This window comes from Temnothorax longispinosus, chromosome 8 (assembly GCF_030848805.1).
Source record: "Temnothorax longispinosus isolate EJ_2023e chromosome 8, Tlon_JGU_v1, whole genome shotgun sequence".
In the NCBI taxonomy this organism is placed as follows: domain Eukaryota; kingdom Metazoa; phylum Arthropoda; class Insecta; order Hymenoptera; family Formicidae; genus Temnothorax; species Temnothorax longispinosus.
The window spans coordinates 19,666,631-19,681,147 of NC_092365.1; the positions used below are offsets into that span (position 1 = coordinate 19,666,631).

At 31.7% G+C, this 14,517-nt stretch overlaps 1 protein-coding gene across 8 annotated transcripts in view; it reads right to left on the bottom strand.

Annotated features, from left to right (window-relative positions):
* Positions 1-1,524: 1,524 nt before the first annotated feature.
* The window catches only part of LOC139817172 (inositol 1,4,5-trisphosphate receptor-like), a 41,750-nt gene continuing 28,757 nt past the window's right edge, over positions 1,525-14,517 (bottom strand). For 2 of the 8 annotated variants that reach the window (XM_071785037.1, XM_071785036.1), the window contains 27 exons: positions 14,361-14,476; positions 14,091-14,226; positions 13,746-14,003; positions 12,355-12,432; positions 11,373-11,493; positions 11,123-11,265; positions 10,989-11,024; positions 10,319-10,506; positions 10,120-10,231; positions 9,549-9,656; positions 7,619-7,736; positions 7,308-7,540; positions 7,102-7,240; positions 6,646-6,932; positions 6,056-6,565; positions 5,827-5,976; positions 5,556-5,748; positions 5,361-5,483; positions 5,110-5,282; positions 4,845-5,009; positions 4,586-4,766; positions 4,413-4,505; positions 4,174-4,331; positions 3,944-4,109; positions 3,677-3,837; positions 3,447-3,608; positions 1,525-3,334 (listed from right to left, as the gene is read on the bottom strand). In XM_071785037.1, coding sequence (XP_071641138.1) covers positions 3,248-3,334; positions 3,447-3,608; positions 3,677-3,837; positions 3,944-4,109; positions 4,174-4,331; positions 4,413-4,505; positions 4,586-4,766; positions 4,845-5,009; positions 5,110-5,282; positions 5,361-5,483; positions 5,556-5,748; positions 5,827-5,976; positions 6,056-6,565; positions 6,646-6,932; positions 7,102-7,240; positions 7,308-7,540; positions 7,619-7,736; positions 9,549-9,656; positions 10,120-10,231; positions 10,319-10,506; positions 10,989-11,024; positions 11,123-11,265; positions 11,373-11,493; positions 12,355-12,432; positions 13,746-14,003; positions 14,091-14,226; positions 14,361-14,476 — 4,395 coding nt within the window. In that variant the 3' untranslated portion in view covers positions 1,525-3,247. The remainder of the gene's footprint in view (positions 3,335-3,446; positions 3,609-3,676; positions 3,838-3,943; positions 4,110-4,173; positions 4,332-4,412; positions 4,506-4,585; positions 4,767-4,844; positions 5,010-5,109; positions 5,283-5,360; positions 5,484-5,555; positions 5,749-5,826; positions 5,977-6,055; positions 6,566-6,645; positions 6,933-7,101; positions 7,241-7,307; positions 7,541-7,618; positions 7,737-9,548; positions 9,657-10,119; positions 10,232-10,318; positions 10,507-10,988; positions 11,025-11,122; positions 11,266-11,372; positions 11,494-12,354; positions 12,433-13,745; positions 14,004-14,090; positions 14,227-14,360; positions 14,477-14,517) is intronic. The other 6 variants (XM_071785043.1, XM_071785041.1, XM_071785039.1 and 3 more) reach the window with 5 other exon arrangements.

Below are 14,517 nucleotides of genomic sequence, written 5' to 3' on the forward strand. Positions count from 1 at the left end.
CGTGTTTACCGCGGCGCGCACGACCGCGCTTTAACGTCGCCGGCCGCCGGCCGCCGGCCGCCGCTCTCACATCACAATATTTACAATCAGACCGCATCGCGGAATAATAATAAATAATACACGAATGAATCGCGCCCGCCGGGTCCCGGCGCGGCGGTTTAGATTACGAAAAACTGATGTATCGAATTTAATACATGTGCTTCGCGAAATTTATATAGATACCGAGGTACGTCGCATTCGATAGTATAAGGCCCCGGACACACACTTTTTCGTAACAGTAACAGTAGGATTTCGACCAATCGTGTTACTCAATTCGGGAACGTATGGCCGTACGTTTTCGAATCGAGCAACGCGATTGGTCGAAATCCTACTGTTACGTTCTACGGAAAGTGTGTGTGGCCAGCTTAATATTGATTATACGTTCTTTCGGACGATCAATCTCGCTTTTACCGACAATGACTCCGCGTCTCGCGTTGTGTCGCGCGATTTCGAAATTCGGAAGGAACACGGATAAAGAATTTCATTAACGATACGAATGGACGCTAAAACAACTCCGCTGTTGCGCATCAGCCGGCGAGTTATTTTTCGAGCAGAAGGGATGAATCTAGCTTAGAAGAGGTTCAGCATTCATTATTGTAAGAAATTTTTTTTAGGCGATTATATCATCTATTTTCAAAATTACAGAAAATGAAAAAGCAGATGGCACACATATTGAATAGCGAAACATGAAACATTTATATATTTTCAGTTATTTTTAGTTACTTTCCGCACCTCATTAGCGAAAGAGGTAGTTATAATTTGAAGTAGTAATTATAATTTTGAATACCTGGTCCAGTAAAAATATATACATATTTTTTATTAATGTGTAACATTCTACATTTTACACCGCTATTTCTGGTTTTATAATATTTCGTATTAACTTTACTTATGCATCTCAGCAACGTAATCAGCAACGTACTGCAGTATCAAATGCGTTTTATTGCGATAATGAAATATTTAAGTGGATAATATAATAATCGCAGTTTTAATCATTTCTAGCAACTAAAAAGGAAACTAAAAAAATCGGAATATACAAATAATTAAATTAACACGTATGTGTCATTAATATCTCTTTCATCGTATTTAAAAATCTTTTTTCAAATTCATTACTTACTTCACTTTAAATTAATTACTAGTTAATATTTGCTCGTTTTTAATCTCACGAAACTAAATGCGAAGAAGAACAAGATAAATATAGCACACCATAAAAAATTTAAAATCATTATAATTAGACCCCATTCTCATTTTCTTATATTAAAATCTGCAATATACTCAAAATACATTATTAATGTAAATGAAATTTATACGTTGTTACATATAAAATATTATCTACATATCATATATGCGTGCGTGCTCACGCTGCACTCTATTTGATCATAAAAATACACAAACATTTTCTGTACTATTAACATATTAATTTGTGAGTGAATCTATGAAAAAGTATCATATCGCGAATATAAGAATCACATAATAAATATAACTTCATTTAAAAAGAACATAATTTATTCACATGTAAGTATGAACAATCTACATGCATAATGTAGCTACATATGTATATCATATAATAAAAACGACCGCATGAGCTAGACATTAAAAGTAATATGTCTTAACAGATATTATTTAAATTTAAAGAGCTTAACAGTATAATCTGGTATGTCCAACATAAAATAAAGAGGAAATATGAGGAGATCGATATACATATAATTAATAACATATTGTAGGGGATAAAGAAGTAATTTGCTCTAAGTAACAGCGTTTCATTTTTCTAGACGATTACGATACCTAATAAAATATATACAATTGCATTAAATTCGATATTACATTAAAAACAAATAAAATGTATATATTATTATATATTCGCATATAGACACAAATCTCAAGTATATTATTTTCAAAAAGAGTTAAATTTTAGCTCCATAATAACAGCTCTGTAGCATGCAATGTTCAATTAATGCATCTATGTCATAATACAATAACACAACTTGATTAAAATTTATAATATGTCAACTATCGTTTATATATTAACAATCAATAGTCAGACAACAACATTCTAAAACTCGTCCATTATAATCTGAAAATTCAAAAGTTTTTTCCTATACATATATTAGATAGAGTCCATTGATCCCTATTAATTACCGTGTTTTCGTTAATTATACATTGGTGATATTGCTAGTGATTATCATCATGAACACTGAACCAACAATCTGATATCCCAAATGCAAATTTTAATCTTTCACATTCGCAATTATGCATATATCTTCCAACCGCATTTATAAATCATTAACAATGTATCAATATAAATATTGCAGGATACAAATTTCAACCATTTTTACAAAATTAAAATTTGAGCGTTTTATTTCTATGAAATGATTAGATATGTACTTTCACTAAAGCATATATTATTGCATCTAATACACAAAGTAAGAAAATAATCGATTATGTAATCATAAAGAATGTGATACCAACAAAATAGGAATTATTCTGAACTATTAAAAACGGATGATCTATAAATATATGTAATTAAATATATAATACAGAAAATCTGTACAATTTTACAATTATATTTTAATCATATTTCTAGTTAAAAAAAATCTTTATTATCTATCAAAAAAAAATTCGCGTAACACAACCATAGCTTCAATAACGCAAAAAAGAATATAAAATCTATAACTATTATAAAACACTGATACTTTATAATCTATATTTAATATATTCATTTGGATATATATAAATATTATAATAACAAAACTAAAAATATAATATAGTGATCACATAAAAATGAGAATATTCTAAAAGATATTAGATATTAGAATATTACCTTATAACATTTTAGTAATTGGAAAATTTTAGTGATTTATCTGTTCTAATATATCAATGGATACAGTTAATTTTTCTATATATGCATAACAATATTCATACAATGATAGGCAATGCAATTTACGGTATTCGAGTTCCTTGATGACTGATCAATAAACTGAGCCGAGAGCCTTTACGGTAAAGGGAGAATGATAATCTTAATGCCCTAAGCGCGTATTTGACTTTCATTAAAATTAGGAACAAAACCGTAAAAATGCCTCGGGTTACCCACTCGGTATAATTCTCATTTTTAAATGCCAGTTAAGAACACACGAATATTACGTATGTACCGTCTTAAAGTATCAAACTGAGATTCCGTCCAGAATAAGAAAGAAACTATAAAATACATATCTTAAATTTGCGTGGGTACATTATGCAATATTGCAGAAGCAGAATTCAGAAGGCCTAGCCGCTGCTTCTGCTTTCGTTGCTCCGTCATCTATTAAAGAGAAAAAAAATTATATGATTTGTATTTAATACCATTTGACCGCTCAATCTCTCGGACGTTCTTGCTGATTTTCCAAGTAATTTGAAGAATCAGTGATTGTTACCTGATCACGAAGCTCCGTAAGTTGCTGGGACAGACATTTGACTAACATCTGCGTGGATTCTAATTGCGACTGCAGACTCCTTAATTCCACTTGTTCTCCTTCACCTTCGTCCGCTGCTAATGACTTGGCCCGCAATCTCGGGAACCATTCCAGATTCCGATCCTGTGAAAGTACATAGAGCTTAAAGGTATAAGCATCGCCAAAATTTTTCAAGCTCTATGAACTATTACCTTAACCATAGCGTAAACGTATGATTCCGGACCCGTAAATTCCGTTGGATCCTTCACCTTCACCAAGACAATGAAATAGAGGTAATGCCACATGTTATGTTCATGTTTTGTATGTTCCTCAAAGGAAACTGTTTTGTTATCGAAAGCTGATCTGTTCAAGCCTGTAAAAAAGAACAGTAATTTAATACAAGATCGTAAAATATACTATATCTTACAGTATGTGGAAATTATAAAATCAATGATATATCGATTCCAATAAATAATTACCACAAATGAAACAAGTATTTTTCAAAATCAATTCCTTCTGCTGTTTCTCCGATCTGAGATCCGCAAAGGTATCAATAATCACACCAAAGATGAGATTCAGAACAATAATTATCACGACGAAGAAGAATAGTAAGTCATATACGACTCTTGCAACAAACAGAGGTTCCTAGAATATAACGAAGTTTTTTATGAAGTAAATTTACCATGATTTTTAATATCTTCGTACTTACAGCGCTGGAAGGTGCTCGTAGAATGTCTCCTATTCCACCACCATTTCTCAACCCTTGATTTAACGTGGTAACGATACACATGACGAGTGAATCGCATGTTCGTTCTTTCAACTCTCCGCCGATATTAATTATTTCGGGTTTACTCACTCGCTCATTTGCTGTATTATTAATTTATTTCAATACACTTCCACATTTAAATAAAAAGAAATTATATTATTGCAATATATATATATATCTACCTTCGCTAGCATAACGTGATACAGTCTCCGTGGCTTCACAGTTTTCCTTGTCGCCAGCGCTGCAAGTACCCGCAACTTTCTGCTCAATGGAAGCTGCAAATTAAGTTAAGTTTTGAGTCATTGTTCATAGAATTAAGCACGCTTATATAAAACTAGCAGGGAATTGAACTCACATATAATCTCTTCGTCCACAGGAACGAGGAAGTCGTCTTTGAAAAACATAAAACCGATAATGGAAAACATGTAAACTAAAATCAAGGCTAGCACAGCCGTGAGTATAATAGATCTTCCATTTCGAGTTACGGATTTTATTACATTGAGCAAAGTCTCCTCGCGATAAACTACATCAAAGAGCTGAAAGGAATAACAATATTATAATTCTGCACATGTTTATGAAAAGAGCATAAAAAAGTCAGTCACTTAATTACTTACTAAAACTGAATAGAAAAATGGATGCATAAAAATTCCCAGAACGCAGAATGCTAAATATAACATGTGGTACAAAAGTTCGATATTTGTTATTATTTGCTCTACGCTTCTAGTCAGGGTACCCTGATTACCTATAATACTTATAAGATGTACAACTTTTAATCCAATCTGCAACATAAGTATGATGCATTTAGAAATGAGTAAAAAAGTAATATATATTATAATTACATCACTCGTTCGAGTATATATATATATGTATGTGTTTTACCGTAACTAAACCGAGCAGCCACAATGTCGGTTCTGGGCCTACAGAAAAAATCAATCGCAATATCGTTGACGCAACAAATGTACGTATACCGGATTCCCTTGGCAAAGTAATAACGATAGCAGCAGACGCAAGCATGACCGTCCAAATTAAAGCTGATAGATGATAACTGAGTTCTAAACGGGACAAAGATATTCGTTATATTTTAAGACATAATGTCTAAAAGATTCAAACTTTATTAATTAAAAACTTACTAGGCACAGAATCCACAAACGGATGGAAGAACGCTACAATAAGGTTTATAAGAACGGCACAATTGAATAAAATGTTACTCCATAACGACATATAACTGCTCATCCAGAACAACATTGGTTGTCCTGTAAGTTAAAAATAAGAATTAATATATAACACATAATCTATTTTAATTTATGTTTAATCAATAGACATACCTCTAAGCTTCTTTTGCCATTTCATTTCATTAAACATGTCTTCTGTTCTCTCGAAGAAATCGGAAACTTTCGATCCTTGGTCATCTCGTTCTGTAGTGTTCAGCACCCTTATTTTTGTATCCATCGTTATAAGTTCACAAATTTCCGGTATCGGGAAGACAATTTGTTCAAGTGTTCTATCGTGTCTTACAATCTAAAGTATGAAAATATTGGTAAAGCATATTACTTTTCAAAATAAACTCTATTTTTATTTATACAAAAGCTACAGCACCTCTATTTGAGCCGTATGAGACGCATAATATTCCAATGCTTTGTTAATTTTTGGATCCGCATTATTCTGCTCTGATGGCTTCAACATCACTGCCAATTCTTTGTTGTGTTGCGCTAATTGATGACACAAGATGTAAATATTGTGCCCAACCTGAAAAGTAAAGTAACATAAAATTAAAAAAGATTAATTAAATTTACTCTTGTTAATCGTAAAATATATTATTTATTACCTCTTTGGGCGACACTCCTTCTTCTGCATTCGTCGAGGTATCGTCGATGTCGCTGGAATCATCCAATGATTCCTGATGGAAAGCCTTGCATGCTACATCAACAAGCTGTTTCGGATTCATGTTGTACATAATCCTTTCAGCGTTCTCACTGTCGCCTCTGCTCTCCATAATCGCCAATAACAATTTACTGGCATTGTTCTTTAATTCCAGTACCAGATCCATTCTGGTCTTTTCCAGAGGATTGATATCGTTCAGTATCAATGCCGTTATAATATCTAAGCCGTTAGACTCGTGTGTGGCAATGCAATTTTGATTATCATGACACGGTCCTTGACAGTATTCCGTCAACGTTTCCAAAGTTTGATTAATCAGCGCTACGTTGTACTCGTTAATGTAAAGGCCAAGAAGGCCCAATCCGCCGGTAGTAGAGCCGCAAATGCAGTCCAAAAACATGAGTGTCTCCGACACCAGGTTGAAATTTGTCTTATTATTTTGATTTCTTAGGAAATTCTACGAAAAAGATGATTATTAATATGCAAAATGCACATCGAATAAAAATACGAATTCGGGTAAGATTATAGATATCGCACCTGTAATTCTCTATTGTGATTCTCACAGAGTAACTGCAAGAAGCGCAGAATTGGTTGCATCACTAGAACTTTAGGACTCAATTGACCCTCTTCCTTTTCAGCGCCAGACGAACTGCCACTTTTATATTTGTCTGATTTTTCGCTTAAATCGTCTAACGCGTTATTTGCCGCGTCTTCGCCAGGTCCAAGACCGTTGCGTATATTTGCGTACGCCTGTGCATTGGACGCCGCGACCTGATTCAATTCCTCGTGCATCTCATCGGTTATTACCATTCCATTAGGCTTTCCTACATATGTATAGTAAACATTTAATAAGTTTATGTATATAGAATTATTTAGCACACTTACATATGCTTGTTATACGTCATATATATGTAAATAATTAGATGAAAAGTAACAGCTTAGTTTATATATATATATATATTTCCGAGTGATAGTATTTATTTTATTTTATACCTGATCCACGTTTTCGCGACAACTTGTCTACTTCTTTGCCTTCCTTATCCTCATGTGCTTTCGCTGCCATATCAGATGTGTTTACTGTCACGGTAGATTTAATCTCTTGCTGAGAATCTTTCATTTTATCGTAAAATACCTGTGCGGGAAATAATAACGTGAAATAATATCTATGTGCGTATTATAAAATTGCGAGACTAACGTACCTTGAAGAACGATTGACTTAAATCGGCACCCATTAATTTATTAAATATACTCCTTTGTATAATGGGATTTCCACCCTCCAAGAGTGCGATACCCAGTTCCACGACTTCTACGAAAATGCTCGGAGAGTGTACACTCTTAATCACCAATTCTACCACTAAATCTGAAGCACCTTCGCGGTCGAGATGACTTTGCACATCATGCAAGGTTCTACCAGCTCGGCTTAATATCTTCGCTGTAAATAACAATAATCAGTTTGCTATTAAGTATCTAAATAATAAAATCTGATACAGATAGTATTCTGACGACCTACCTCCTGGACCGTGGGTAATAGTCGCGCTACGCGATACTCCAATATCAACATTCTCTGGATTTTGTATAAAACTTTTGCCAAAGTAACGCGTCAAAAGATTGTTTCTCAATGCGTCTCCCTGCGGAAAAAAGGAGTATTTAACGTCAGCGTTCTATCACACATTTGAAATAGAAATGATGTACCAATACATAGTGCACAACATTAATAAAAAAAAAGAGATCTAGAGAATACAGATATCCTTTTCATATGTTCACAAATAGTTCTATATCGCAAATAATGTGTACGCACGGATTCGAATTATATATTTACAAAGTCGGTGCTTTATGTGCTTAAAAGATGTGAGAAATATCTTGTGCAATTTAGGATGCGTATAGAAAGTCTCATTATATCATTGACATAAAATTTTTCACTGGAGACAAAATATATGAATAAAGTGTAATATGAAGAAAAAAAGGTAAAGTTAATATAATTGCAAACAACATTCACATATTTGTACACTAATAATCGGTGAAGATCATATGATAAATTGAAGACTTCAATAAGTGATAAAATTTATGCAAGGTAAAATTTATATAAAGGTGTAAAATTGTATTCACAAATAGAAAAGTGTAATCCTGGGGTAAAGCACATAAAAGTGAATAATAGCAACACACATATTTTGGTATATCAATGTATATCTAAGCTCAAAGTGTGTCAACTAAATAAGTGAGTATAAATATTCAACTATCTATAATAAATAACACATTCATGTTATTGGAGTGTAAGGAACTAACGAAAAAAAAATTACATAAAATTACAAAAAATTGCACATTCACAGTATACGTGATTCCCTTTCAAGTGCCTAAGAGTATTAAAAATTAAAATATATAATACACATTATGATCATTATATAAAATTATGTAATTGTTAAAATATATAGAATCTATCATTGTATTGGTACATCTTACTACATAATTTATATACATTTATATATCTATCTATAAAAGCTTCATATTATGTTTATATTCTTGTATTTAATAATATTGAGAGATATGTATACATATATTTTTTCTTAAACAAACTCTAGAAATAATATTTTCAAAGATATTTTCAAAGTTCATAAAAGTCTTCGATGCACGGGAAGTCAGAGTGAAATAGAAATTCTTTTATTAAAAAAAAAGAGTTATAACAGTATATTGTAATTGCACATTGTGTAAACATATTTATCAATTTTATTATTTGTTACTTTGTACCGTGAATCAAAATTACTTTCACGTACAATCCTTTTATGTATTAGCGCTTGTATAATATATTAATATCTATATAAATATCACATATATTTTTTCAAAATGAAATTATCTATATGGAGATAGAGATGACTTATTTCATGTAAAATATTGCGAACGAGATAAAATAATAGTGAGAAATGGATATATATATATATGTAATAAGAAACGAAGAAGATAAATAAAAACGTGCATAAATCAAGCGGCATGCATAAAAAGTCTACACAACGTACATTATGTTCTCTACTTTACGGAATTTTACCACACCATTTACGACCCGATGTGTATATATAACATATAATGGACAATCACTTAGTCAACAACTTAGTTACACAATTAATCAACTACAGTTAGCAACATATTTATCATTTCGTTAGTTTTTAAAATGAAAGGTAAATTATGATTCGTCATGATTTGCAGATCAGAGAGAAGTTTAGAATGAATTAAACTAGATTCTTCTTCTTTTCTGATGATATATCCTAAATGCGTTTCTCTTTATTTTTGACAATGCAACAGCATGTAATGTCGTAGCGGTGTTAGAAGTATCGTTCGCGCGTCCTAAATCACATCACGCGGATCACCGATCTCTTTTCATAATATTCGGTATAAAATTTCGTTTCATATACGTTGTGCCCATATTTCTTTCTATCTACTTTAATTTTTACCGGCTCTTGCTGAGTCATTTGTCGATTCTCAGACTGATCATTGGAACCTGTTCCAACTTGTGACTCGCCCTTCGTTTCTGACTCCGTCTCTTCCGAGATACCTTCGTTCTTCGTTCGCAGCATGAAAACATCTTTACCTACAGATCTATTCTACGAGACCTACTCACCCGCCGTTAAGACTTTGTGGCGTATTGAGAAATCTTAATAACTTTTACATTATTCTCGTAATTTTATGCAGCAAGCCAAATAAATATTTAATCGCGTATTAATCGTCTAATGTGCTATGAGCGACCGGGCATTCAGCTTCATTATGCAAAAACGCGCCGTAAGTTTATGCCAGGCAATCAGCATGAAGAATGAAGTTTTTCGATCAAATGCTTGAATCATCTTTCGCAAAAACAATGCGTTTATCTCGCGATATATTCAACAATATTCTTATATTTTCTATGTCACTGCCATAAACCTATTTTACATGAGCTGAATGCCCTTTTCCGCGATGCGGTGTTATATATCTTCCTCATGATAAATGATTCATGTAATTTCATGCAAAACTCAATTCCGCGACACTCACTTTTTCTCCGTATTCAGGATCGATAGCCATCATTTCCCTGAGTGTCCTTAAGACTTTGACGCATAATTTTTCTTCTTTTTCTTCTAACAATTTTTCAGTGTGCTTAATTAATCTGTAAAGCAAGAACGCGTAATAATATATAACAAATACATTTATATTGCACGTGACGTCACTAATATACTGCAAGTAAAATTTGTACCTCTTGATAAATCCACCATTTTCACATCTCTTTCTCGCATCAGTAGCTGCAGGAAACAGCAATTCGGGTCGATAGAGGATATCCACTAACAAAGATAATTCGGACTGTACCAAGGGTTTCAATTGTTCTTCTAACAAAGACACTATGTCCTGTAGACCTTCTATAATACTTCGATCTAGACGCATAAACTAAATAAAAATAAACAGTATTAATAAAGAGATCATTGCCTTAACTAATCAAGTTGTTTTGTATATACAAGAGTTTTTGTTACAATCTACGCTACAATAAACTATTTATGATTAAAATTGAAACACGTTTCACAATACGAATCATCTAATATATTCTCATACAACATATTTAGTATTTAATACTTTATTACATATTAAGATTAAATATTTAATACATATTAAGATATTTATTTCATCATTAACATGTAGTCAAATTAAATATTAAATAAACTTTATTAGAATTAAATCTAGTTCTATTTTGCTGTACATCTCTCGTATATACGTGCGTAAGCATGAGTATGTGTAACTATAACTAATTAATGTCTCGAGTGAAACATACGAAGCCCATGTGACCTATATGTAACAGTATGCTAATTTTAACAAACGCACTACATAGCATCACTAAACTAACAAAGTGCTATGCTTCCATGAGTGACCTTTACCTCGTTGTTAGAGCCTTCCACACAATGTAGGTCACTCTATGCACATTTAAGTAAATTTATTACATACAGCTGCTCACACGGTGGCACGTATAGCCATCTTAATCTATTTTATAAGAGTTCTTGTTGCAAATTACCTGACTCTGACTACGTTCGATCTTTGGTTGTTTCGCAGCTTGCAACCATTTGCTGGTTTGTCTGCTCAGCATAGCTGCTTTGTTGAACATATTAGCAACCTGGCTTTCCAGATCAGTCGGTATAGCAATACCTCTTCCTTTAGCTAAAATTATAAGAGACAATGTTATATCGTTCAAATTTAAATAAAAGTAAATATTACCTCCAAATTAATATTCCCAATTTTCCTTTACAAATCCAAAAGATATTTACCTACATCTGACAGTGTTCGTATACAATTCTCGACGTTAAATCTTTGTCCAGCATTTAGCCATGCACATTGTGATACATTAAAAGCTGCATGAAGCAACTGGACAAATATAGGTTGCCTTGTCTGTTCCATGAAAAATACAAAAATCAATTAAAATTGTCCACATTATAATAGCAAAATTAAATATCTTCCTAAATATCTTAAATTACATTTATATATAAGTTGTATTATATATTTCTTTAAATAATATCTTTTATAAAACTTTTTCCCAAAATTTATATCACTATATCATAACTTTGTTACTATTATCATACATATTCAGTAACATCGCAAATTTAAATCATATAGATAATCTATATACTTTTTTATTATTTATTTTTATACATAACACACCATCTTTAAATTATATCCTTATATTAAAATGTCATCTTGCATAAAATGTAACACACTCATTGCCAAGCAATCTGAATAAAGAAATATTATATAATACATGCCATATGAATTGTGCAAACTTTGTCTTAGAAGTTAGAATAATTTGGAAAACACATAGAGAGAAAGATAAAACAAGAGAAAATATTTTGAGAATAATAGGGGACATAATAACAATCATAGTTAGCACCAATAGAAATGATTTATAAATGGGTGCGTTCAATGACAATGAATGTGTTAATTATGCAGAGACACGTGATACAGGCGTACATAAAGAAGAGAATGCAGTTTGTATTTACAACACATCAGTCGCTCTGTGCTGCTAAAGCATTTCTAGTATAACACCCCCAATCGTAATATATATAATCTACAAATAGAATACAGAATTCTTTATACTCCTTAAAAGAATAGATATTTATTATGTACAAGCAAGTGAGAAGCTTTCTCTTGATTTTATAAATTATTTCCATAACTATTATTTCTGACATTGTAGACACCATATACCATATTGTATTTACCCAACATTAAGAAAAGATTCTAGCATTCGATACTCACATAGCCAGAAAGATTATTATCTGTATTCCGATCGCACTCCTTGATGTTCCAATATAGTCTAGCCTCGTGCAGATGTTTCTATTAGTAAACCAACCCACCACCATATAGATGGACAGTACCCATAGACCCAATAAACCAATGTTGTTGATTCAAAGAAGGCCGGGAGTTGCATGCCAAAAACACAGAACATGCCACTGATGCTTTCAGCAATGACCAAGCACACATCATACAATATAATTGATATAATTGATATAACTGACATTTGTATTCTATGATTATCTGCTATTCTAGATAATAACGTATAAAAATCGTAGCACTTAATAATTCGGTAGAACTTAATACGCATAATAAAATTCTGATTAATAAAAGATATATACTTTATCAAAAAATATATTTTAAAAAAATGTTTCTCAATATATGTGTGTACGTGTGATATGTACTTGGTTAATAAGTGAACTTAATTTATAATGTGTTTGCATGCAAAGCGAGAGATTGTTAAATGAAGTATATGCCGACATATACTTTGTAATTAGAATACATGTTTGCTGTTTTGTGCTGCTTTGTTTAATTATCCCCCTTTAAGCAAAAAGTACAAAAATTATAATAATTATAATAATGTAACTAGCTTATATAATATAAAATTATGTTATTTTCAATTCTATTAAATATTATATTATACCAATTTAATTTTTATATTATTCATACAGTTTTATACACTAATGAGAAAATGCAAGCTTTACAAGATTTCCAATCTTTTTTCTTCATAAATTTCAATTTTGTAATGAAACAACAAATACGAAAGCTTTAAGATAAATAAGAATTTTAATAATTATATCTGTATGTTTTAACAATCATAATTGAAATTCAAAATTAGCAAATATTTAGTATAAACTAAATATGTAGATATACATTATTAAAATATACTATAAGCAAACCTCTTTCAGATGAATTTTTCATTTCTGTGTACGAAGGATTGTGTTATAATTTAAATAAGTAGGTTTAAATCCATTTTTATGGATGAAATTTGTGCAACAGAATTTCCACCAAGAGTAAGGTGCCAAAACAACACCACATAAACTTTATTATCAATATTAATTCTGGGTATTTAAAAAGCGTGAATTGCAAATTTCGCCCAATGTGAACAATTTATAATTAATTTGGTGTTAAAAAATATTTTAAAACAAATACTGTGTTGTGAAATTATATTCATTAAAGGACTAAATATACCAATAAGATATTATAACATATAGATTAATTAATTGGAAAGAAAAGACGTAAGAATGTGTATATATGTATGTATGTATATGTATATACATACATACCACACACGCATATACGCGATTAAAGATAATTAATATTTCTTTTTCCATGATAATAAATAAAGATATTACCTGTACGGTAGTGCTTTGATCGGAAAACGGACTGCTGAAAAATGTGGCTATGATGTTCATTAAACAACTCGTTACGTAAGTCTCCAAGGATGTATCCGCATGTTGTCGATCGTGGGTGGACGTGGCAATTAAACCCATATCAACTATAAAAGATTTTTCGAACAAAGACCACATGTGATTCGACGTATAAATTTCCTTCATCTCAACTTCTGTGTCAATGTAACAGTGGTTGAGAAAATTGATGTATGCCTCTTTCACCTATTTATAAATGTTTTATACAATGTAGGTCAGTAATATTTACTTTAATCCGATATAAGCGCACTAAAAATTCGGAAAAAGATTCACCTCTGGTATACAGTCTGGATGTGACACCACAGCAACAATATCATCTAACGGCAAGAGGCTATGACATTTAATTTCCGTATTGACGTTTTTGCCCATCGTGCAACAAGCTAGAAGTTTTACCAACTCTACATGATACCTAAAACACGATAATTTCCATATACTTTGTCTGGCATTCTCGGACATTCAAATAAATCGACAGAAAATAGAACATCGTACAATATGTAATAGTATATACAATTCTCACTTTAGAAATACACTGAAATAACTTACTGAAGAGGACTGCTCTCATCCATTCGATGTCTTTCAGATCGCATCATTTCCACAAATTGATTAAACGAGGCTCTATCGTTGTAAAAGACTAAAACATCTTCTCCGGCTTGAACCATCTATGATAAAAATAAAGATAAGTAGAAAAATATTCCACAAA